The sequence below is a fragment of the Coregonus clupeaformis genome, chromosome 1 (assembly GCF_020615455.1).
Source record: "Coregonus clupeaformis isolate EN_2021a chromosome 1, ASM2061545v1, whole genome shotgun sequence".
In the NCBI taxonomy this organism is placed as follows: domain Eukaryota; kingdom Metazoa; phylum Chordata; class Actinopteri; order Salmoniformes; family Salmonidae; genus Coregonus; species Coregonus clupeaformis.
In genome coordinates, this window is record NC_059192.1 from 19,317,905 (window position 1) to 19,344,414 (window position 26,510).

At 43.8% G+C, this 26,510-nt stretch overlaps 1 protein-coding gene across 2 annotated transcripts in view; it reads right to left on the reverse strand.

Moving 5' to 3' along the window:
- Positions 1-1,895: 1,895 nt before the first annotated feature.
- Positions 1,896-26,510, reverse strand: part of LOC121536014 (serine-rich coiled-coil domain-containing protein 2) — a 122,464-nt gene continuing 97,849 nt past the window's right edge. The window contains exons 9-12 of one of the 2 annotated variants that reach the window (XM_041843399.2): positions 19,847-19,960; positions 16,667-16,754; positions 11,209-11,248; positions 7,217-7,378 (exon numbers count right to left, since the gene is read on the reverse strand). In XM_041843399.2, the coding sequence (XP_041699333.2) occupies positions 7,309-7,378; positions 11,209-11,248; positions 16,667-16,754; positions 19,847-19,960 (312 nt within the window). In that variant the 3' untranslated portion in view covers positions 7,217-7,308. Of the gene's footprint in view, positions 7,379-11,208; positions 11,249-16,666; positions 16,755-19,846; positions 19,961-26,510 lie in introns of both variants that reach the window. The other variant, XM_041843328.2, reaches the window with a different exon arrangement.

The window sequence follows — 26,510 nt, forward strand, 5'->3', positions numbered from 1 at the left end:
GTCACCACTAGCCAGCCTCCGCCCAGTAACCTGGCCTGAACCTAGTCACTGTTACTAGCCGGCTACCACCCGGTTACTCTACCCTGCTCCTTAGAGACTGCTGACGTATGTACATAGTCATTGAACACTGGTCACTTTAATAATGTTTACATACTATTTTACCCACTTCATATGTACACTGATTGTACAAAACATTAGGAACACATTCCTAATATTGAGTTGCACCCCCATTTGCTCTCAGAACAGCCTCAATTTGTCGGGGTATGGACTCTACAAGGTGTTGAAAGCATTCCACAGGGATGCTGGCCCATGTTGACTCCAATGCTTCTCACAGTTGTGTCAAGTTGGCTGGATGTCCTTTTGGTGGTGGACCATTCTTGATACACACAGAAAACTGTTGAGCATGGAAAAACCCAGCAGCATTGCAATTCTTGACACACTCAAACCGGTGCGCCTGTCACTTAAATATTTTGTCTTGCCCATTCACCCTCTGAATGGAACACATACACAATCAATGTCTCAAGGCTTTAAAATCCTTCTTTAACCTGTCTCCCCTTCATCTACACTGATTGAAATTGATTTAACAAGTGACATCATTAAGGGATCATAGCTTTCAACTAGAGTCACCTGGTCAGTCTGCTAATGTTTTGTACACTCAGTATTTATTGTATTCTAGTCATGGCTCATCCTATTAAACTACTGCTGTACACACCTTTTCTATTAATATACTGTCCTTTATGTCTATACACACCATCATATACATATATATTTATGTTCCGGACTCTGACATTACTCATTCTGATATTTCTTAATTCCTTTATTAGTTTTTTTTAGTATTTGTGTGTATTGTTAGGTATTACTGCACTGTTGGAGCTAGAATTACCGGTATAAGCATTTTGCTACACCTGCAGTAACATCTGCAAAATATGTACGTGACCAATAAAATTGTATTTGAATTTCTCGGAGAAAGATGTTTAACAAGTAATATTTATTTTTTCTCAAAAAGGTAGTGGTCAAACTTATTGATACCCGTTTTTCAATACCTCACCTTGCGGCACTGAGCCTTTATCTAAAATGTTTTAGGAGTTGGAGAACACATCGGGAAGGATCATTGACCATTCCACCATACAGAATCCTTCCAGATCCTTAGATTCAAACCACAGGTTTCAAGTCCGGAGACTGATGTTGATTTTGTGGCCAATTAACATTTTTGTGGCTTTTGATGTGTGCCTGAGGTTATTGTCTTGCTGGAAGAGGCAACCAGGTTTTTCACTAAAATGTCCTGGTACAAATTCATGATGCTGTTGACCTTAACAAGGGCCCCAGGACTAGTGGAAGCAAAATAGCCCCATAACATCCAAGACCCACCACCCTATTTTACAGTAGATATGTATGGGGTTCTTTTCTGCTCATGCATGCTCATTTCGACGCCAAACCCACCACTGGTTTGTGTGGCCAAAGAGCTCTATTTTCATGTCATCTGACCAAAGCAGCGGTTTCAATCCAAGTGCCAATGCCGTTTAGTAAACTCCAGGCATTTACATTTGTTGGATGACATGAAAATAGAGTTCTTTGGCCACACAAACCAGTGGTAGGTTTGGCGTCGAAATGAGAACCCCAAACCTACTGTAAAATAGGGTGGTGGCCTTTGATGTTGACCACAGACTCCTCCTTTATACTACTCACATCCTGGGTGAATGAATACCGTCATCTCTTCCCCTGGACCCTCACCCTAGCCTATCGATCCCTACAATCTATTACCACCCTCATGTTCCACCCCTTCTCTTACTATGCACACCACCCATAGCCCCGCTCTCCTCATCAAAGCATCTCATACCATCCTGTCACAACCACCAACCCCTTAGTGAGAGAGCAACACACACACACACACAATGTAGATTTGGTGCAGTCTTTATTTGAGCGCTCAGCCACTCCGTAGCCTTCGAGATCACAGCAAAAAGGAGCCGGATCCAAACAAAGTAGTTCAACACTTTTCAAGTTCATTCCTTCATGTTGAAAGTCTCTCAACACAATCATTTAAAGTGCATTTCAGATTGAGATTTTTCTTTTTTTTTGACAAGCTCAAGAATTCAGTGACAATTACACACAGCTATAGATATTGTATAACATATACATATAAATAATTAGCATCGTGTACAATGTTTTCAATCATTATCATATTGCATAAATTAAATAGCAGTGTAGCAAACATGGAATTAAAACAGAATTGGCAGGAAGATCTAACACACACGAGGAAACCGATCCTCAGAGCAGACTCTCCATTTTAGTTTCATGTCATAGGTGAGGAAAATACGTTCTACAGTATAATGTACAGTCAATGTGACAGCTAGTAAAGTGAAGGACGTGAATAGGACAGTACAGTAAGTCATACAGTACTGTATATTGAATATACTCATGTTATGGAGTTGTAAGTTTACAGCAGTGATATTAGACGACAACAAAGCGGAAGATCATGGACTCCAAACTGAACCATTCCCACCGATAAGATAACTGGTTAATTCTCTCTGAGTGACAAACGTTTTTTCTACTATCCTAAAGCTCGCCATGAACCACCAGACAGACACCAGCAGTCCTTCTACAGTAGAGGCCCTAAAAGTAGCGATGAGACATATTGGCCGTGTCCGAATATTTGTTCTCGCGTTCTAAATAGTAGGCTGATTGGGTATGCGAAAATAGAACGTTTTATAGTATGTGACATTTCAAAAATGTTGTTTGCTTTCAATGCCAGGATGTCATGCTCATTTTGGCTTTTAATCTAGTATGAATAGCTGCATGCTATTGAGGACGAGAATTGTCTTTTGAGAGGCACATGTTTTTGACAACAGCAGATAATCAGAAAAAGGGGACAGGCTAACAAACCCAGCTGCGCATTTCGTGACGCATTCTCAGGATGGGTGAGCTTAGTATGTTGATATTGGTTGCTTACTACATTTTTACTACACAGTACGTTCTAAATAGTATGTAGAATGATTAGTACACAGTGTCATTTTAGTAAGTAGTAGGCAAAACAGATTTCGGACACGGCCACTGCCTGCCTGGTGTGACAGTTCCTGCGTCCCAAATGGCACCCTATTCCCTATATAGAGCTCATAAGGCTCTGGTCAAAACTAGTGCACTATAATTTGGGAATCAACCAGTGTGTTTAAGACCACCCTGATGAAATAAAGAAGAACATTAACTGAACAGATGGTAATGAGCAGAAAACACATCCCGCTGTTTACAATCTCATTTCATCAATTATACTACTGTTTCAGCGTTTTTTTTTTTTTTTTTTTTTTACATAAATAAAGTAAAAATGCATAAATAAAAAAGATTTGGGAAGTCAGAAAAGAGACGATCAACAGAGACAAATCTCCTTAAGACTGCTTACAAGAAGAGGAGGCACACCAGAGAGCATCGTGCATCAAAGCATCCGAGCTGACAACACTGGAAGCAAAGCTTGGCATGCTTTTCGAATACAGTAGCTCCACTAACCTGTCCTGTGTTACAGAGGATGTTTCTGTAGCGAGAAAGAGAAAACAGGTTTGCCCTTCCCAGTCAGAATGTGTTGAGAGTGAGTCTGTGACAGTAAATCCTTAGTGTGACTGGCATGCTAACATCTGCTAGCCTGGGCGGGCATAACGCATCCGTGTTGAACCCTGTAGAGTGATACAGAAAGGGGTAGGATACACCTATGAACACAAGGCAGACTCACGCTCTCCTTTCAGCAACACAGTTGGGCCTACTCTACTCTTCCATTCCTCTGTGAAGACTGAAGTGGGACAAACTCCAGGAGGCACGCTCACCCATCTACATACCCAACTTCTATCTAACTGGTCCAATCAAAGAGATGGAGATCACACCAAATGTTCAGGACCACGGGAATGGAAGTCACAAAAGCAGACATGTTGCTACATGTCCATATGCTATCCTGTCAATTCGAGGGCAAGTTATTTGTTCAATCTACATACCATATTATGGTAAGTCAAAGCTAGACAACCGGAAGATAATAATGCATTATTAATAAATCCCAACCCTTTTCAATAACTTTAGGTCACTATTTTGGGGTTTTGGGTGTGAACTTCTCAGAGGTAAATACTTTGAGCTTCTGTTAAGATCTCGTTAATCTAACAATATTCCCTCTCCTGAACATTCTAAATCCTTTAAATCAAGGACTCTCACTGTCAAACCTGAATTTATTAAATTCATCTCTTCCTCATCCCTACAGGTACTCAAATAGTTTGTTTGTTCATTTGACGAGATTAAATGTATAACAAGTATTTTGTTCTTATCTGGATGGGATGGGATGGGAAGCAGCCTTGCATTCCAAATAGGACAGTTGATTTGCAGTGACATTGCTCAATGTCCTGAGACTGTTGAAGTGGTCATATACATACTTTGTGGGGTTGCTGTTGCCAGTCTGTTTGTGCAGCATGCCAACTCCTTCACACTCATCATGCCAAACATGTTTGGCTTGACAACGACAGCAATGGAGTCAGAAAAAGCCCAAACAGATCTGGAACCAGGCTAGGACTGCTGCAGAATGTACTTCGGAACACTTGACAAATATAACACAAGGGTACATTACCTTTATGGGGCATGGCTTTCAATAATTTAGAAATGGGAAGACAAATACTTCAGGACGTTTGTGGCAGCAAGACAAGCGCTTGGGATATCAAGTACACCTTACACCTGGCTTAACATATGATCATAATGAGAGGGGTCCATGGAGGCCAGCAGCACATTGTCCATGACTCTGTACCAATGAGACTTATCTTCCATGAGTAGGGCACAACTGTGTTGCATAGAAAAGCTTTAGTGGGGGAAGAAGAATGGCCAAAGGAAGTTCCAGAAATAGGCATTCTCAATCTTATCTTTGAGACTGTTGACTGGGTGATGCTGTTCCCCTCAGAGCATTCTACAATGTACGCCAACCAATCAGAAGACTTGGGATCAAAAGGTCAGTTATGACATCATAAGGGAAATAAGGACCTGATCGTCAAGGGTATAAATGGTGGCCATTAGGCTCCTACTTAAAGCTCTAAACATAGCGACGGACCAGGAAGTAGTTAGACATTATGGCTTGGAAGAAGAGGAATGAGAGTCGTGTCCCTCTCTACCCTCCTTGCCACTCTGGTCCACCGTTACACACTCAATGGGACCCTTTGGGGAAGGAGTGAGAGAAGAAGGTGTGAACAATAACATAGGGGTTCAGGTAGAAGACATGGAGGGTGGATGTTATACTGCTGTCGACAGGGACACACTGAGCATGTGCATCAACCACTTGACATCAACACACCACTCTACCGTGCCACTCGGCCGCGTAACCATGCCAACTGGAACCGACTTGACACCATTACGGAACCACATGGTCACCACAAGCCTGCACACTATACCAGCAATTTTGTTTCATGCTAGGATATTCTTTCTTTCTTTCTTTCTTTCTTTCTTTCTTTCTTTCTTTCTGTCCCCTTCTATTAAGGGCTCTGTCCTGAAGCACATCTACTGTGGAGTTGGGCTGAGAAGCTGAGCTCTTCTTTTCTGCAGCCTCATTACGGTAGCGTGTGGGAGGCATCTTCCTACAGACCAAACTAGACCTTCTCATAATGGAATCACGGGGGAACAAAGACAGCTCTGTGAGAGCACCAACTGCACAAGATGGCTCCTCTGGATGGATCTCTTTGTTTTCCCTGTGTCTCAAACCAACTGCAACAGAAAGACAGACAGACAGACAGACTGACTGTCGGTAGACAGAAAGGGACAGTGGTAGCTACAGCTACTTTTGAGAATGCACCAAAAAAAACAAGGCAGAAAGAATAAAGGTGTTTTGAAACCAGAGAGAAGTAATACTGAAAAGTGGCAAGGGAAACTTTAGAACATCACACAGCTGTTAGAATCCCCCCAGTCTAACCATAGGGACAATATTTGATGTAACTATATTCTCTAGTCTATATAACCAAAATACCTGCATTTCTAAAAGTCAAAAGGGATTCTCTGTTCCTGTAACAGTTTCACTGTTTTTCTATGTTATAATATTGTCTTCATCCTTCTACGACACTGTTCAGAGATCATATCAGGTAAATAGTTATCCTAAGCCCAACAACCACATACAGGTATTATGTAGTGGTTCTGTAAGTCAATGGAGTAAGTATTAGGACCCTCTAAATGCTATATTAAGACCAGATGCAGTTGTCCTTGCACAGTCATCACACAATATATATGCACAATGTAAGCAGTGATGGTGTACCTACGCATAGCAGAACCATAATTTGGGATATGTTTTGGCCAGAGAGTAAAAGTTCTGGAGGGACTATAAAATGTCAAGCATCCTGCAAGTTCCCACTTTGAAACATCATCTCACACAAACAATCTCTCTATTTCACTGATCTAGTCTGCACTCCGCACAGGGCTTGTAAGTAAGCATTTCACGGTAAGGTTGTATTCGTATACCTGTTGTATTCGACGCATGTGACACGATTTGATTTGATTTGACAGATTGTGCCGAAGCATGTTTTGAGGGGAAAAAACTATTTTAGTTTTATGCTTGATGCCTTCGTCTAAGACATATACCAAATGTACACGGAAACATGGGCAAACTTTATTTCGGCCTTGAGTGAGTCTTATTGGAAGCGCTGCAAGCTAGATAAAATAGTCTGTGTGGTCATATATTAATGGATATAACCTACAAGTCTTCCTTTCTTACAGGGTAGACACGGTAACCTTGCTGAGGGGAGGCCAGGAAGCCTTTAGAAGAAGTCAGATCTTTTGGGTTTGAGTGGTAGAGGGTGGTGCTGAGTGGTCTTGCTACAGGGCAATGTTTGAGAGATAGCAGTCAGTGGCTCTTTGGCTTGGGGAGTCGTAAGAGGCTGGGAGGGACTAGACCTCTGGCCTTGAGCCCGCCAATCTCTGGTTCTCTGAGGCCTGGAGTCCGTCTGGGTGCTTTGGTCTGGGGAAAGGCAGGCAGGGCAGGGCCCAGGAAGGAGGCAGAGGCCTGGGGCGCGGTGCTGTAGCAGGGCAGGCCTCTGAAGGGAGGTGGGAGCTGCCTCAGCCTGGACTGTGGAGCTGTGAAGCCCGGCCTGAGACCGCTCCTACACTGGATTCCTCTCACCATCCTGGGGAAACCTGCCATGGACGTCTGGGTGGTGGTTGTGGTGGTGGGGCCTTCCTGTGGCCTCTTAGGGATGGAGGCTATTTTCAGAGAGCCGGGGGACTGCGGGAGGCGAGGGGCAGGGATCCTTTTGGCCGAGTCCCCACAGCCAGGGTTGGAGGAGGAGGGCTCACTGGGGGCCTCGGTGTGGGCTGAGCTTGTTAATCTTTCCTGGGGCTGGGGTTGCTGCACGCTGTTGGGCCATGGCCTGGAAGGCTGTAGTATTTGAGGCTGGGGGAGGAAAGAAACAACATACAGATAAGCATCTAAAACTGTATATAAACAGCCTACAGCATGAACCATTGTACGCCATCCTAACAAAAAGAACCAATTCTAAATCATTTCTGGTCTTTGGCTTGTGAAACCTAAATATTTTGTCCAGTCTGTTTCGCCTAACAGTCGTACACCAAGCCTACAATTCCCACGAGGCTAGACACTGTGTACTGTAGCGCCTCTCCCTTTGTTTATGACTGTAGAGCGAGAAACAAATTGCGGCGCATTCAACACATGAAACGCCGTCAGAGATGGAGCTTTGATTCTGGGGGACTCTTTGGAGTCTGCAGCCAGGCTTGTCACAGTGCTGCTGCGTGCTACAGTACAGTAGTCATCTCTCTCTACACTTATTATCACTGATGTACCACTGCAGAGGCTGGGTGGGAGAGGTCACCAGCCCCATCAAAAGAGCCGCCCTCCTGCCTGCCGACTCGCTCCCCTCCACCACACCACGTCACACGTCGCTTTCCTCTGCTGGAAAATAAGGAAGACATGGGATGACAGTAGCTCTCCCGGGCCGTTTCTGGCCGCCAGGCGCCAGCGTAACAAAGTTCCCCGGCATGCCAGCACATCCTCAATTAGAGAAAGGTTAGGGTGTGCGCGTCGGGGGGTCCACTTCAGCCCGCTCATTAACATTTAACGCTGCTTGTTGGATGGGGAACATGGTGGCGGCCCTGCTTCATACAAGCCTACCTGTCAGTCAATCAAACTATGAGAAAGAGAGAGAAAGAGAGAGAGAGATAAAAGAGAGAGAGAGGAAGCGTTAGACTGAGGCTGGCTGACTCAAAGGGAATTATTCTGTCAGATGATTCGTCTGTTTGGAGGGAGGTGGGAGGCTGGCCAGTGCAGGAGGAAGATGTTTATTTTTTATACCTACAGAAACAGCAACAATTCCCTACGGCGAGGCAAGTTGAGGACTTCATTTCAATATTTGAGGTGTTTATCGGGTTAGTTTAACAATAGATCGAGATCTGAACAGATCTGACACAGTCTGCAAGCATACAGGTGCGTTCAAGATTGTACCTGGAATTTCTCAGTTACATTACACTGAAGTCTGGGAAAGAGGAGCCATACACATAGGTGCAGTTATCGTTTTTGATACGTTGCACAGAGGTCTGTGTATGGAAACATTCACACGGCTAGCGTTGCGCTTCGACACCTCAGCAGATCAGATGCCTCAAAGCTTCGCCAGATCAACCCCTTTCTCATCACCACCATTCCTTGAATATGAAGACGAATTCACTAGTCCACACTGGCACCTGCTGGCCACAATGTGTACTACACCACATCACCCCAGCCTCTCCCCCGGGGCAGTGCTAAGCAGCATTTCTACACACCACCACACTCCCCCTGACGTTATCCATTGGGCCGATCTCTGGCTTTAATGTCAATGCTGCTCTGTTGGCCCTGGGGTTATTTCAACAGGAAAAACATCCCTTTCCTCCAGAGTCCAGACTGACAGTTCCTGCAAGGCCAGGTTCAGACTGCAGGGTCGGTAGGTGAAGTGTCCCCCTGCCCACTTTACTAGACTTCAGGCTGACTGCCAGGCATGGGTCCTTCAGGGAACTTTTCAAAGTCTGCGATGGAGGGGATGATGCCTGAGGATGGAGGGTAGGGGGTGATTCTGACCCCCGGACGAGGCTTCATAAATAATGGATGACAACTCGCGGGGGATTAGGGAGCGGTAGCTAATGAAAGGTGACACGGCTTTCTGAAGCCCAACACAGCACTGGAGGAGAGAAGGGGAGTCTGGTTTATAAAGCCCAGCAGGTGTTTCAAGGAGGGATTCACCTTGCTTTCCCCCCACAGTCAGACAGGGACACTGAAGCGCATGTGTGGGTGTGTGGGGGGGATGTAGAGTACCTCTCGACTGCCAACTCCAGAGTGTTCCACTCGTCCACTCTTCTCCCCCCATCCATCCCCCATCCCGGGATCCCTGGCCATCCAGCCTATTCACCATTCTCTCTCTCTCTCTCTCTCTGCATTCAGCGCCTCGCCACCCCATCGCTGATGCTCCAAACACTGCACAGCTCTGATAATTTCATTTTAATTCTCGCACGTCTGAATTGACTCCAAACACATTTTAATAACAACAATGGATAGCCACAAGCAAATTTCCAACGAGCACACAGTAATTTAATACTAATTAGAATGATGATAAAGGAAAATGCAATTTTTCAGACCTTGACGGAGGCTGTGACGGATGACGAGACATGGGTGAAATAATATACAATGAACAAAACTATAAACGCAACATGTAAAGTGCTGGTCCCATGTTTCATGAGCTGAAATAAAAGATCCCAGAAATGTTCCATATGCACAAAAAGTTTATTTATCTAAAATGTTGTGCACACATTTTTATTTCATTCCTGTTAGTGAGCATTTCTCCTTTACCAAGATAATTAATCCACCTGACAGGTGTGGCATATCAAGAAGCTGATTAAACAGCATGATCATTACACAGGTGCACCTTGTGCTGGGGACAAAAGGCCATTAAAATGTGCAGTTTTGTCACACAACACAATGCCAGAGATGTCTCAAGTGTTCATGAAATTGGCATGCTGACTGCAGGAATGTCCAACAGAGCTGTTGCCAGATAATTGAATGTTTAATTCTCTACCATAACGTCATTTTAAAGAATTTAGCAGTACGTCCAAACGGCCTCACAACTGCAGACCACGTGTATGGCGTTGTGTGGAAGAGCGGTTTGCTGATGTCAACGTTGTGAACAGAGTGCTCCATGGTGGCGTGGGGTTATGGTATGGGCAGGCATAAGCTACAGACAATGGACACAATTGCATTTTATTGATGGCAATTTGAATGCACATAGATATCGTGATGAGATCCTGAGGGCCATTGTCGTGCCATTCATCCGCCGCCATCACCTCATGTTTCAGCATGATAAAGCACACCCATTTCGCAAGGATCTGTACACAATTCCTGGAAGCTGAAAATGTCCCAGTTTTTCCATGGCCTGTATACTCACCAGGCATGTCACCCAGTGAGCATGTTTGGGCTGCTCTGGATCGACGTGTACGACAGCACATTCCAGTTCCCGCCAATATCCAGCAACTTCGCACAGCCATTGAAAAGGAGTGGGACAACATTCCACAGGCCACAATCAACAGCCTGATCAACTCTATGTGAAGGAGATGTGCCGTGCTGCATGAGGCAAATGGTGGTCACATCAGATACTGACTGGTTTTCTGATGCATATCTGTATTCCCTCTGTATTCCATAGATTAGGGCCTAATGAATTTATTTCAATTGACTGATTTCCTTATATGAACTGTAACTCAGTAAAATCTTTGAAATGTTGCATTTATATTTTGGTTCAGTATATTTGTTCAAATGCTTGGATGTAGATGCCACTCTCTATATTTAGCCAAACAGCAGAGTACCTAAATAATCTTACTGGGTTATAAATCGCTCTGGAAAGAAGCAGCTGCTAAATAACTACAGAGTAAAATGTAGAAAGGTGGAGGGATGCAAGGACAGAGAGAGAGAGAGCCAGAAGGTGGAGGATGAAGAGTGTTGGAGGAAGAAGATGTGAATTGTCAACAGAGTGCAGGCGATGCAGGAAACACTACGAGAAGAAGCCTGTCATACACAGATGGACTGTTCCGAGTCGGACTGCGCCAGGGAGGGACAACAACACCAGACACAGGATAGATGGGGGAATCATCAGACCAGGACCAGGCATTCCTCATCATGCAGACGGGAAGGATGGAGGGAACGGAGAAAAGGAAGGAGGGGTGGGTTGAGAGAAATCTGAAAGGGTACTGTACCACGCCGTATCTCTGAAGTAATGCACTAGCTGTTCCACTCCTTGCCAACGGCAGTGTGGGAGAGGCAGAGAGAGAGAGAACAAGGAAGAGAGAGAGAGAGAGAGAGAGAGGAAGAGAGTGATTCAAGTTAGAGTAACAGGAGACCAGAATGGATGGAGGGTCACCAGTCCATTCTGCAACAATTGATTTTCACAGATCCATTCTACACAAAAAAGACTCATGTTCGTTACGTGTATGCAATACACACTAGGGCTGGGCGATATTTGGGGAGACCTCTTCTACGATATGCTACTCCAAATATTGCGATATCCGATATATAACGTTATGTTTTGCGCCGTTAATGACTAAATAATTCAAGACTGTGCCATTTTTCTCCTTCTTTATGATATTATAGTTGCATTCTCATTAAATAATCTTATTTTGGTGAAAACATAAGGCTTGCTTAATTCATTTAGACTTCATTTTCAACATATCGATACAGCCAACTGCACAGTTTGGATTTGTAAAGTTCAAATAGAGTATAGTCACGATATATCGTCTTGCACTTCACGCTATATCATCAATGTAAAATATCACGATATTCCATTTACTTAATGATATATTGGCCCAACTCTAATACACACTCAGGCATCAGTATATGTGTATCATACACACAAGAAGGTTTGGTACATCTGTACTATACACACTCAGGCATGTTAGGTACTGTTCAAAAATAGACGTGCTGTGCTGTTCAATGGATATGTTCAATGATGCACTAATCTCTCGTGGACAGACGCAGGTAACATAGGATGGCATCGTAGTCTCAACAGACTGTGGGATACGAAGACCAACGAGTAACTTTGATCATTTGTACTAATCACGATTTCGCAAGGTGTTTTTTTTATTTACAGATTTTATTGGCCCCTCTACCCCTCTTTATTTTCCCTCGTCGGACGACAAAAGTTACTTTGTTTTACATTTTTGTTTTTACAGCTTTTTGTTACATACAGTGCATTCGGAAAGTATTCAGACCCCTTCACTTTTTCCACATTTTGTTACGTTACAGCCTTATTCTAAAATGGATTAAATGTTGTTTTTTATCAATCTACACACACTACCCACAGTTGACAGTGCACGTCAGAGCAAAAACCCAGCTATGAGGTCGAAGGAATTGTCCGTAGAGCTCCGAGACAGTATTGTGTTGAGGCACAGATCTGGGGAAGGGTACCAAAAAAATGTCTGCAGCATTGAAGGTCCCCAAGAACAAAGTGGCTTCCATCATTCTTAAATGAAAGAAGTTTGGAACCAGAGCTGGCCGCCCGGCCAAACTGAGCAATCGGGGGAGAAGGGCCTTGGTCTCCTCTGTGGAGATGGGAGAACCTTCCAGAAGGAAAACCTTCTCTGCACCACCACCAAATCAGGCCTTTATGGTAGAGTGGTCAGATGGAAGCCACTCCTCAGTAAAAGGTACACGACAGCCCGCTTGGAGTTTGCCAAAAGGCACCTAAAGGACTCTCAGACCATGAGAAACAAGATTCTCTGGTCTGATGAAACCAAGATTGAACTCTTTGGCCTGAATGCCAAGTGTCACGTCAGGAGGAAACCTGGCACCATCCCTACGGTGAAGCATGGTGGTGGTAGCATCATGCTGTGGGGATGTTTTTCAGCGGCAGGGACTGGGAGACTAGTCAGGATCTAGGGAAAGATGAATGGAGCAATGTACAGAGAGATTTGATGAAAACCTGCTCCAGAGCGCTCAGGACCTCAGACTGGGGTGAAGGTTCACCTTCCAACAGGACAATGACCCTAAGCACACAGCCAAGACAATGCAGGAGTGGCTTCGGGACAAGTCTCTGAATGTCCTTGAGTGGCCCAGCCAGAGCCCGAACTCTAACCCGATAGAATATCTCTGGTAAGACCTGAAAATAGCTGTGCAGTGACGCTCCACATCCAACCTGACAGAACTTGAGAGGATCTGCAGAGAAGAATGGGAGAAACTCCCCAAATACAAGTGTGCCAAGCTAGTAGCGTCATACCCAAGAAGACTCAAGGCTGTAATCACTGCCAAAGGTGCTTCAACAAAGTACTGAGTAAAGGGTCTGAATCCTTATGTAAATGTCTTATATATTTTTTATTTGCTAAAATGTCTAAAAACCTGTTTTTGCTTCGTCATATTGTGAGGTATTGTGTAGATTGATGAGAAAAAAAACAATGTAATCAATTTTAGAATAAGGCTGTAACGTAACAAAATGTGGAAAAAGTCAAGGGGTCTGAATACTTTCCGAATGCACTGTATTTTCAATAGCTGCAGGTTTGACAACTCCACCCTTCCTGTTCATGATATCGTTAATAAATATAATACTTTATTTATTCCATAAATATTTTTTAAAAATCAATAAGTACATTTTTTGTTTAACCATATTATTGGATGTAATATTTGTTCTGTCTTTTCTAGAGGATATCATTTAAATTGTAACTAGCTTTGTATGGCTTGTTAAAGAAAAGGCAATACCTTGAACACAGCTTCATTTTCAATTAATCTGTATAAAGGCAAAAAGGCTATTTTTGAACAAAGGACAAGCCTTAGTAATCTACTGGAGAACCAGTTTGGGTAAGTATAACTTATGTATGAGTGAAGCTTTTAGTGAGAGGATTAACGCTTTAATATTTAATAATTTCAGCTCCCCAAACTCGTATTCATTATAGTATAAATAGGAATGTTTAATTTTGTCTACCTTAGGTTCCAAATAAAGTGTAATATTTTTTGCTCATATGATTTAAAAAACTAGTCTGGAGTAAGCAGATAAGTAAACTGTGATATGACTAAAGAGTCAGTGTGATTTGTCAATAAATAGACAGGTATTTAACCTCTCAATGGTTGCAGGATCTTGTCTATTTTTGCTAACTTTCTATTGAAATGTGTTCATTTATATCTTTAGGGATATGAATACCAAGTATGTCTATTTCACCATCAGACCATTTTATTGGTAAACTGCAGGGTAATGTAAAAGTTGTCTTTTAAAGATCCAATATGTAATATGGTTTTAGTCCAGAGAGGCTAGAAAAGTGATTTAGATCTTCAATGAGACTGTGCAGGGATCCAGATTGTGGACTTAAGAAGAAACATGAGTCAACGGCATACATTTACACTTTTGTTTTTTAACCCTGGATTTCCAACCGCTTGATGTTCTTCTGATTTTAATAGCATTTCGATGGCCATAACAAATGGATATGGAGACAGTGGACAGCCTTGTTTTACTCCTCTTGACAGTTCAATATTTTCGGAGAATGTAACCATTATAAACTATTTAACACCTATGGTAGCTATAAATAACTTTAACCCATTGTATAAGATATTAACCGAAATTAAAATAGTCCAGACATTTACATATACATTGTAGTCGTACTTTATCAAAAGCCTTTTCAAAATTTGCTATGAAAACCTTTTCTTATTGTTCTATTGTTTCAATTCATGTTAGTATATTATCTCCAATATATCGTCCATGTAAAAAACCTGTCTGATCAGAACAACAAAAAAGAATGTTTGATAAACCTCTACTGTTCTGCCATTAGGGCCTGGGGTTTTTCTGGACTGAAAGGATTTAATTGCCTCAAGAAGTTCCTCCTCTAAGTTGGCCTTCACACAGGTCTTTCTGTACATTTGTTAATTTTACATTATTATTATTATTATTATTAGGAAAAAAACGTACAGTTAACATCATTCAGTGGAGATGGAGGAGACAGAAAAGAAAACATGCTTTAAATATTTGTATTCCCCTTTCAAAATATAATTTGGTGAATCATGGATGACTCCGTAATTTGTAATGATTTTCTGTAAATTCATTTCTATGTTGAAGATTCAAGAAATGTCTCATACATTTACAATTTTCCATCCTGTTCACTTTATTTTTGTAATAAATTACACCTCTAGTTATTTTTGTTTTTCCTCTAACTTATGTGCTTATATAGTACAGTTGGTATTGCTATCTACCTGTGCTGTTAGTTCCTCTATTTCCTTTGTTCTGATTTTGCAGGAAATTTCAAATTTTGGAAGGGAACATTTGGACAATGCTTTGGCTGAGAGTTTCTGTTAAGGGGGGTGGAGACTTCGCTAGTCTCATTAGTATCATTTCTCATACATCTCCCCCCAGAAACTCATTGGTTGAGTGATGTCATAGCTCTTTTTAGGAGGAGTAGAGAGAGAGAGTAACTGAAGAGGATAACTGATGTCGACAGTAATTGAAGGCTGTCAGTGCGTCATTCATCTCGGAAACCCAGAAATAAAATCTCCCATAATTGCGTCAGATGCTCGATTTCAATCACATACACTCACAGCACAAACACCTGGAACACAAAAACAGAACACAAACACTCACAACATGCATAGAGCGTGCGCACACACACAGTGTTGCACAGTCGCCCTCAGTTATGTAAAAAATGCATTAAAAAAAACAACTGTTGAGTTCAATTACTAAGGGGGCTCTTCACTCATTAGCAGATGTGCGTGGAGTGTCTCTCGATTGAAATGTGTGGGATCAAGGCCCTAACGCTCTTCCGAGCGTGGCGGGAGAGAGAGGCTGATTGGGGGCAGGGATGGAGGGATGATGAGGGGATAGAGGGATGGATGAGGGGATAGAGAGATGGGATGAGGGGATGGAGGGAGGGATGAGGGGATGGAGGGAGGGATGAGGGGATGGAGGGAGGGATGAGGGGATGGAGGGAGGGATGAGGGGATGGGGGGAGGGATGAGGGGATGGAGGGAGGGATGAGGGGAAACAAAGGCTGGGGAAGTTTCAAATCAAGTTTTAGGCCTGTGATGAGGGATACTGCCCCCATAGTCCTTGGCGGCAGGCGTCTACCAAGTCCCACAGACAGAGATCAAAGGGCAAGAACGGAATGAATTAGTGGAGAGTTTCTCTCTCTTTGCATTATTTTTGGTCTTGACCCATTTTTCAGCATATTGTGGGTGTAACTGTGCTCTCACTGCTTTTAAAGACTCTAGTGAGGAGACTGGAGCACTTTGAGAGTTCTCTGAGTTATTTTAATGAAACGCCAAGGCTAGACAATACCAGTTGGTGCTAGAGAGATTACTACCAAGGCAGGTTGTGGCTCTCCAGTCTGCTCTACTGGTCAAGTATTGAAAGAGCCCTTCAACATGTCAGCCAGCTCGAAAACTACAAAAGTGGCTTGCAATGCTGACATGTAGAAAACAACAGAGAAATAATCCACAGTGACCAAGTCAGGCAGCAAAGAGAGCGCTAGCTGAAGAGGATAGAAAACTATGGCAACTAGAGGGAAAAATGGAGAGTTCGCACTTCCTTGATTGTCTGGGGTGGGAGGGGATGTAGCCAGCCAGCTTGATGCTCTAAGATTCTAGGGACTGTAGCAGGATGATGGCACGGCGTCGAGGCTCTATAGGGTATGGGGGGGGGGGCGGCGAGAGGTAGGGGGCGGGATGGGGCCACTGTTAAGGACTCACTCTGTCTGCTGTGGTGGGGCATGCATGCCCGTGGGATCCTTTGGTGCGAGCGCTGCCAGGGAGAGAGTAAAGGAGCAGGCAGAACACCCTGTCCAGAGAGAAGACGAACACCACAGGAGTTGAGAGAGAGAGAGAGAGAGAGAGAGAGAGAGACAGAGACAGAGAGAGAGAGAGAGAGAGAGAGAGAGAGAGAGAGAGAGAGAGAGAGAGAGAGAGAGAGAGAGAGAGAGAGAGGATAGAACCCAGCCATGGTAAGTGAGTGATTCATCTCCATTTACACACACAAAGACACACAGGGATGGCATCGCAAGAGGAATGGAGGCATCCTGGCATCTAAGGATTTCAGATATGGAATAGAATCAAGGACCATGCCGTAAATTACAGCATCATCCTCTCAAACGCAGGACACGCAGACCTGGTCCAGGGGGACAGTCCATCTCAACTAATCCCCACACCTCACACTTATCCAGCGCCTCAAATTGAGAAAACACTGCTGGGATGGGGCCCAGCTCCGGTGCAGGACAGCCACACTCCCTACTCTCCGGAGTCACCAGCCTATTTCCTCATTGCTACACCAACTATGCGGCACCACTATAAGTCCATTCCCAACCAGGGTGCCTGCGATGTCTCCCTGTACAACACAATTCCACTCACCCTCCTCCGGCTCAGACGCACCTGCCAGGGAGTGATTCGATATGGGGGAGGAAGATGACAGAAGAAGAGTAGGGTCCCCTGTAAACTCATAGCTCCCTGACATGGCAGTGACAGGTATCGTTATTGGAGCTGCGGGAGGCTCTGCGCGAGAGGATCAGTTGGGTGTTGAGTTTAGCTTTGCTTTGGGGGGCAGGGATGTGTTATTTGTGTACTGCCAACACAGATCAATCATGGTCATTATGGTTGATGCCGGTTTCTCTGCAGTCTGGAAGACAGCATCATTTCACGAGCTTATTACTATGTTGCCTCTCTCTCCCTCTCCCGCCATCAGTATCTCACCATCAAGACATTGTTGACTGTTTAAATTATCAGTATTGATTAGTAGTACTATGACTAATCTGCTAGGGTTTGGCTTTTCTATGAGAGAGAAAAAAAAAACATTGTTGCTCTAAAAACCGGTAAACACAGGCCTGGCTGCGACTGGGAGGAAAATGTTTCCCTTGAGTTTCTGAATGCTGTTGTCAACACAACCCATACAGCTTGATATGCAGTAAGCTCTGCCTTCTTCGTGGCGTCACACAGTGCAAAGACATTCTCAATGATGCCTTGATGTTTCCAACGGTCCGTCAAGCCTGTCGCTCAGAAAGAGAAGAGAAAGACCGTTTCACAGAGGGAAGACAGTATGTTTTTCTATCATTGGAGTTGAGCCCATTTTGTCCCTAAAAAGACAGCATGTGTGTTGAATCCCAGATATACAAGTGTAATTGCGCCATTGTATTTACCCAAGTTCTCTCTCAACTCCGGGACCACCCGCCAGCAATTGTTAGTTTTTTTGCTTGATGCAGGACTCTAGTGCCAGAGAAGAGAAACTCCGACTGAAACATTCACACCTCCATTAATCTACGAAAAGATAGTCAATTTGTGCCACAGTTTAGACTACAGATAGATCAGCGTTCCAACTCAATTTACCACAATCTGCCACCATCTACCACAAACGGTCGCAGCATAAGCTCGAAACTTTTAATTGAGGAACTACTGTACTCTCAAGCCACTGTCATCATGCCTCCGTTGATTCGCTTGCTTGGTTCTTTGCGAGTTGACGCTACACTTTCTTTCCTTATCTTGAGACAGTGGGGAGAATGTCGTCACCTTTTCCCTCATAACTGAAGAAATGACAGAGCTATCACATGCCACGTTTCCCCTTCAAACGAAACGGCAGCGGTTACTTACAGATGAGAACGTCAGGGTGGAAAAATTAAAGAGGACAGGAAAGACCTGAACTATCTGTGTGCTGCCGGGCACTTGTGTCTGAACGCTGGCGAATTCAATTCGAATTCAATTAGAGCGAAGAGGTGCAAGGTGTGTGCCCTGGGCTTGGTGAACTCGACGGCAGCCTCGCAGGTCCTGTTATCTCCTCCTGCGCCCCGGAAAACGCACGTGTCCTGCCCTACTCCCAGCACCAGCACCCCCAGCCCCCTCCATCACCCCCCACTCCATAGACCCCTCCCTGCACACGACCATGAACAACATGTCCATTGCCTTGTTCAGGTTAGGTACAAACCGAAGCTGTAAATCTGAACCATACCAATTTCCCAACTGTTTCCCCTCCACACCTTGCCGCAACGCAGAAGGGTGAATATATCATGATGGAACAAAAAGGTGACCAAAAGTGCGGCGTCCATGATTGAGCACCGTGTCTCCTGCCACCCGGTGGGGGGCACCTCTCACTGGCATGCTGGCGTCCTTTGGCCAGTCGTAAAAATGAAACCCCTGCTCTGCGTTATTGCAGGACATATTTCAAGCAGTGCCTTCTTTTTCTAATCTAATCAGGCATGTGCTGCTGCCTAGCCCAACGAGCCTGTCCATCACGGGGGTGGCGGCTAGCGGTGTGCCAAGGCAATTTCCATGTTATTGCAGGGGGAGAGTTTTAGCTTTGGTCCTGCTCTGCTCTGGGCACCCCTGGTTTATCTGGGCCAGGAGATTTATACACTGTTTGCCATTTGTGATAGTCCTGTGATTTACCAGGCTGCTCAGGGGGCCCTGTTTCATCAGAGAACACAGACCGACAGCACCACAGTATAGTCCCAGGCAGGCATGCGGCCTGCCCGGTCATCCCTCGAAATTGGTATTGTTCTGCCCACGCTCCGTCCGGCTCCAACCGGCCTCCAGACTGCCTCACTGGTGGAACATGCCGTCTGTCCATCATGTGGCAGAGGCAAGAGGCTTGAAGAGAGCACTGGATGTCATCGAGTTTGTGCAGAGTGACAAAAGGACACCTACCTAGCTAAGTCACTCTATTAGGTGTCCTTTAGCAGGTACAGTATAAAGGTTATATTGCTTCATAACAGCTATAAACGCTTCACAGCCTCCTACAGAGAAGATGACTTGGAATAGTGCATGGTGAAAATCCAAATAAAAACAGTATGAAGTCAAAAGTCGGGTGGCCAACAGTGAATGTGATCAGGACATGACAGTGGAATGGATGGACACTCGCTCTCTGAGATATATACAGGAAGTAGCACTCACAGCATGTCCCCTCCACGGTGGAGTCTGTGTGGCCTTGTCATGGTAGGTCACCGTCACTCTTTCCACGTCCCTGTGCTCCTGGCAGTGGCATCTCGTGGCCTCGACAGGAACAGCCTTTTCAAGAGAGAGACGCATCACTCAGTTTAAACTTTACATACACACCAACAATCAATCATGTTTTGGTTAGTTGCAAATAGAGTTGCAAGGCCAGGGACAGCCTATTGAAGAGAGTTATTACGTTGAAACTTTACACAGACTCCAATACAATATAATTCAGTTCAATCATGTTTTGGTTAGTTGCAAGTGCAGGGTGTTTTTTGAGTTTGTTGCATGTGTGTAAATCTTATTTTACTCAGGTTAAGATTCATAAATCGCTATTTTCTGTTTGAGTACGACGACAACAAAAAAATACCCAATCAGGGCCAAACTTAAATTAAATATGAGGGATCATATAGAACTCAAGGTCATTTTTGTAGGGGGGTTCATACATTTCTCATACAGTAAGAGAAAATCAAGTCTGAAATTTCAAAGTGGAAATTGCAAACTTCAGAATCCTTTTTAAATCTCAAATACACTACACATTTTACATTTCCTGCCACAGGGTGATCAAATTAAGATCCTACATCTGTATCATAAAAACTAACGTGACAGGACAGAACCTTCATAAAATAAACAGTAGAAGCATAAAAAGTCCATAAACTGCAATAAGCAATTACTCTGTTGGTTTCAGTGTGTATGGTCATACTGAGTCTGTCTATAACCCTCTGTTTAGGCCAATGACAAACAGCACGAGTGCTTCTGCAATGGCCACAGGCCCCACTCGAAACAACAGCCCTTTTATTTCCCAAAGAAAACATCCACAGTCCAGAAGACAAATTAAACCCTGCAAGGCCCAGGCCCTCTCAGAGGAGGAGAAAGTAAGGGTGGGTGGCCTTTGGCTGTGGTCTCAGTATGACATGCACATTCACGAGAGTGGAGAAGCGACAGCCACTCCAAATAATAATGTACCGGTACGGTAGCAGTGTTCTCTCTCTTCATCCATTACCAAGACCAGGCAGACAGACCGACAGAGACCAGCTTTGTGTTTCTACTCTTTCATGCATCCTTCAAAACCCCAGGGCTCTTTGTAAACACAAACAATCTTTCAACCCCCTACTTCTCTCATGGTTGTGATTACACATGTATACAATTACCTGTGCAAACACTTATAGGCCTCTTAAGCTAGGCATACATTAGTCAACGATGGAAGTCTTTTCATCATTGAAGCGCTCACATTATATGAATTGTCTGCATAATCTTGGCATCCTGAAGTCTGCGACCGGTGTGCTCACATTGAGACCCGTCTAGACCCCTCCCTGTCCCGCTATTTCCAGATGTGTTGTGGCCCGCCTCCTACTCTGTGGCTGTAGCCGAGCAACGGAGGACAAGTTGCAGAAGTTGCAAGTCGCATCCCCATCACTACACAAGATACAACTCAAAATGTCTGGGATGTCAGAAAAATCGGGACCTAAGATGCGGACCGGGAGAGTGCAAGACCCATAATCGCACGTCTTTCACCCACTCACATTGACATGATGCAACCTACGACGTCTTGGTCGGAGCCTGTGACGTTAGGATTTACCCGTGATCGCAGAAATTTGTTGTGGATCCCAAATCTGGCAAAATCGCTGTTTAAAATTGTGTAATGTATGACCAGCTTTAGGGGCCTATAGAGACAATCAATGACGTATTGATTCCAGAAAATGCAAGTAGTAACTGATGCTTTCATGAACTTAGGGGATAATCCACCCCCAGAAATAAAAATCATGAAACTCCTGTCAATTTGGTGAAAGCCTCTGTTCTAGCAGTGGGTAAAATAAAAAATGTCCCCATGATTTAACTTCTAAATGGTTTGTCGGCGAAATCTGGAAATCGTGTAGGAACGCATCATAGCTACATGCTTCTCGTCACTGGAGATAGGAGATAGTGCGCTATCACATTTCATAACGCTTTTAAAACAATTACCTGCGCACCAGATGGCCACACTCCAGCCACATGAGGTCTAGCATTGTCTTGCATTAGGAGGAACCCAGGGCCAACTGCACCAGCATATGTCTGTTTCTGACCGTTTGAGCAGACACATGCACATTTGTGGCCTGCTGGAGGTCATTTTGCAGGGCTCTGGCAGTGCTCCTCCTGCTCCTCCTTGCACAAAGGCGGAGGTAGCAGTCCTGCTGCTGGGTTGTTGCCCTCCTACAGCCTCCTCCACGTCTCCTGGTAGCGCCTCCATGCTCTGGACACTATGCTACCACTAGAGTGAAAGCACCACCAGCATTCAAAAGTGACCAAAACATCAGCCAGGAAGCATAGGAACTGAGAAGTGGTCTGTGGTCACCACCTGCAAAACCAGTCCTTTATTGGGGGTGTCTTACTAATTGCCTATAATTTCCACCTGTTGTCTATTCCATTTGCACAACAGCATGTGAAATGTATTGTCAATCAGTGTTGCTTCCTAAGTGGACAGTTTGATTTCACAGAAGTGTGATTGACTTGGAGTTACATTGTGTTGTTTAAGTGTTCCCTTTATTTTTTTGAGCAGTGTATTTCGCTTAGATGAGCTCAATCTACACAGTGTACCAAATTATTAAACTCAGTTTCTCCTTCAAGTACCATCTCGCAATGCGCCCTGTGTCTGTGGGAAAGGGGCCATTGTTACCATAGCAACGTACTCTGCACTCACTCTGGGCAGAGACGAACTGCAAGTTGAACTCGGTGAGACAGACTCCTAAATTGATAGTGCAGTTTGTTTAAGCGATTTTACAGCTAGCTAAATAGCTAGCTACTTCACATGCTGATATTGGCTTTGGTATTATTGTGTGTAGCTACGTTTGCTAGCTAGCTACCTAGCTACCTAGGCAGCCAGCCTAGAGAGCATTGCATTGTGGGTTTTGTAGACTTGAGCTGCAACAGATTTCCACAACGATTTTCACGTTTGCTACCAAAATGTGTTCACAAAAAAATATTGTTTTCACATAGTCTTATTTATCACTGTTAATAATTGGAGTTAGTGGTTTGTGGTAAAGCCAGTGGGAGGACAGAGCACACCATAGAACAACACTGTCATCTAAAACAGCAACACACTTTCACAATAGCAAACCCATTCAGACGTAAGAGTACGCACATCAAAGACACTATAGCACAGGTGTCAACCTCATTCCATGGAGGGCCAAGTGTCTGCAGGTTCTCACTTCTCCCTTGTACTTGATTGATCAATGAAGGTCACTGAATACTAGGGCCATATAAAAATTTAGTTTTTTCCCCCCAAATCCTGTTTTCTCTGTTTTGTTTTTCCAGGTTTCTGTTTTCCCCCTTTTTGTGGGGTTTTCACAAAATCACACTTTTTGAATAGAAAAACAACCTAATTGGATGTTCTAAGTCTACAACAATGCTTAAACCACATCAGGAGTCCACTTTTGAGGTCTGGGTCTAAGACATTTAGAATGTTGGGTGTAGTTACCCTTTCATTCAACTGTGCACCAGCCAGAGACCCTTGTTTGGTTAGCAGTGTTTCTGTAGCACTCATGTATTTGCAGAGTTTGCTAAACAAATGGCCACTGAATTGATGCAAATAATCATGATATAATTCTGCCAGGTATGCATAGGCTACTTTGTAATTACATTTAATTGAGAATGTTTTTGGGAAAGCCTTTCCATCTACCGACAGACGGTTAACATTAGCATAATCGCTAATGGCTACACAAAGTGTAGACTAGACATAGGCGCGCACCGCACACATACAGGGGCATTCCTGTCTTATGATTAACTTGGGCAAATTAATGCATTTTAGAATAAGTTCAATCCATTTAGTCGATTTCCTGCTAAGTTCAATCCATTTAGTCGATTTCCTGCTAAGTTCAATACATTTAGTCGATTTCCTGCTAAGTTCAATACATTTAGTCGATTTCCTGCTAAGTTCAATACATTTAGTCGATTTCCTGCTAAGTTCAACAAATTTCGTATTTCCTGCTAAGTTCAACAGTTGTTTTATATTGTTCAATTCCGTTTTAATGTCTGGATTCTGTGATTCCGTCCATATTTTCCGCAACGCTGATTTTTTAGGGCCCTAGATTAGTTAGGAACTCCCCTCACCTGGTTGTCTAGGTCTTTGAAAGGAAGTAACAAAACCAGCAGATGCTCGGCTCTCCATGGAATGAGTTGGACACCCCTGCACTACAGTATCAGTTGTCATGTGTTTGAATACCCCCATCAATTAATGGCAATGTTTCAATCACTATGGATCTTAGCATAGCAGTGGAAACTCCCAGAAATTCTACAACCATTCAAACAGTGTACAGGTATTCCTCTCCTTTACAATATCAAGTCCTACCACTTAACTCCCTGTTATGTCTGCATACTACTAAATGTATATTATACTACCATACTACACTATAATACCATACTATAACAGGAGGATGATGCCCTGAAATAAAACAGTGTTCTGTTGATCGATACGCTAGTTAAACTTCAAAGGTGATAGTAGCAGGAGAGAGAGATATGTGTTCCTGTGTTGAATAAATATCAATGAATCCGCCTGCTGCCTCCACAGCTCTTCTGGACCTGAATCATGCATACAGGCTGATTGTAGTCATAAAGAATATTAGCTATGGCATGCTGAAAATACATCAATAGGAACATGATTCCCTGAAATAAAACTGTGTTCTGTTGTTTGATATGGTAGTTCAACTTCAAAGGTGAAATTAGCAGCAGCAGCGCAAGAGAGAGAGAGAGAGAGAGGGCGAGAGAGTGAGAGAGGTGTAATGAATCCTCCCATGCTGCCTTCACAGCTCCTCTGGACCTGAATCATGCATCCAGGTTGATTCTAGTCATAACAAATATCAGCCTTAAATCATGTATCAATACATGGTCTATGGAATGGGAAGAGGTTGCTAAAAATGCATAGCTTGAAGTAGCTAGGGTTGTAAAGAGATGATAATATCAAAACAGAAGTTGGCTAATGAAACTTCAATAGCATATCTGTGATATGGTAATGTGTAAGGTAGATTTCAGGGAATTTGAAATGATGCTGTGAATTTGCAACTGGCCACATAATTGGAATCATGAATAAATAATTGGATAGATTCATTGGGACAAAAAAGAAAGAAATTACAGGATACTAGAAAAACCAATATTTCCAAATGTTTCTTTCAACACTAATCACAAGGCGTGAAAAACTGTTAAAAAATTACATGGTAAACATCGTCAAAACAGCACCACGTAATTAACACAAAGTCAGTGTTGGAAAGCGGTGGGTGATTTTTTAAAAATAAATAAAAGTCTAATTTCAACATGTTGGAGTGGATTAAAGCAGCAAAGAGGTAAGCCTCAATCAATAACACATTTACAGAAGCGCAACTTTCTCATTCCAACCAGTTTGTTCAGAGACATCACAGAGAGATCGAAACAGACCGAGAAAGGGATAGATAGAGACAGAGAGAGACAGAGACAGAGAGAGAGAGAGACAGAGAGACAAAGACAGAAATAGAGACAAAGACAGAAGGAGACAGACAGAGACAGAGACAAAGACACAGAGACAGAGACACAGAGAGAGAGAGAAATAGAGACAGAGACATAAAGAGACAGCGAGAGCGAGATACAGAGAGAGAGACAGAGAAAGAGAAAGAGCAAGAGAAAGAGCGATAGACAGAGCGAGAGAGAAACAGAAAGAGACAGACACACAGAGACAGTGACACAGAAATTGAGACAGAAATTGAGACAGAAAGAGACAAAGAGACAAAGAGAGAGACAGAGACACACACACAGAGAGAGAGAGAGAGAGAGAGAGAGAGAGAGAGACAGACAGAGAGCGAGAGAGAGAGAGCGAGAGAGAGAGAGAGAGAGAGAGAGAGAGAGAGAGAGAGAGACAGACAAAGATACAGAGAGAGAGAAGGACAGAGACTGAGAGAGAAATACGGAGAGAGAGAGAGCGAGATACAGAGAGAGACAGACACACAGAGACAGTAACACAGAGACCGAGACAGAGAGACACAGAGAGAGAGACAATGACAGAAATAGAGACAGAAAGAGACAGAGACATAAAGAGACAAAGAGAGACAGAGAGAGAGAGAGACAGAGACACCGACACAGAGAGACACCGAGACAGAGAGACAGAGACACCGAGACAGAGACACAGAGAGAGAGAGAGAAATAGATAGGAAGAGAGAGACAGAGACAGACAGACAGACAGAGAGAAACAGACAGAGAGAGAAATAGGGACAGTAAGAGACATACACAGAAAGAGAGAGAGAGAGAGACAGAGCGACAGAGACAAAGACACAGAGCGACAGAGAGAGACAAAGACACAGAGAGAGACACCGAGACAGAGACACTGAGAAACAGAGACAGAGAGAGAAACAGAGAGAAATAGAGACAGCGAGAGAGACAGAGACAGAGAGAGAGAGAGAGAAATAGAGACCGAAAGAGAGAAATAGAGACCGAAAGAGAGAGACACAGAGAGACAGAGCCACCGAGACAGAGGCAGAGAGACACAGAGACACAAAGAGAGAGAGAGACAGACAGAGAAATAGAGACAGACAGAGACAGAGAGAAAGAGAGAGAAAGAGAGAGAGAGAGAGCGAGAGAAGAGAGAGAGCGAGAGACAGAGAGAGAGCGAGATACAGAGAGAGAG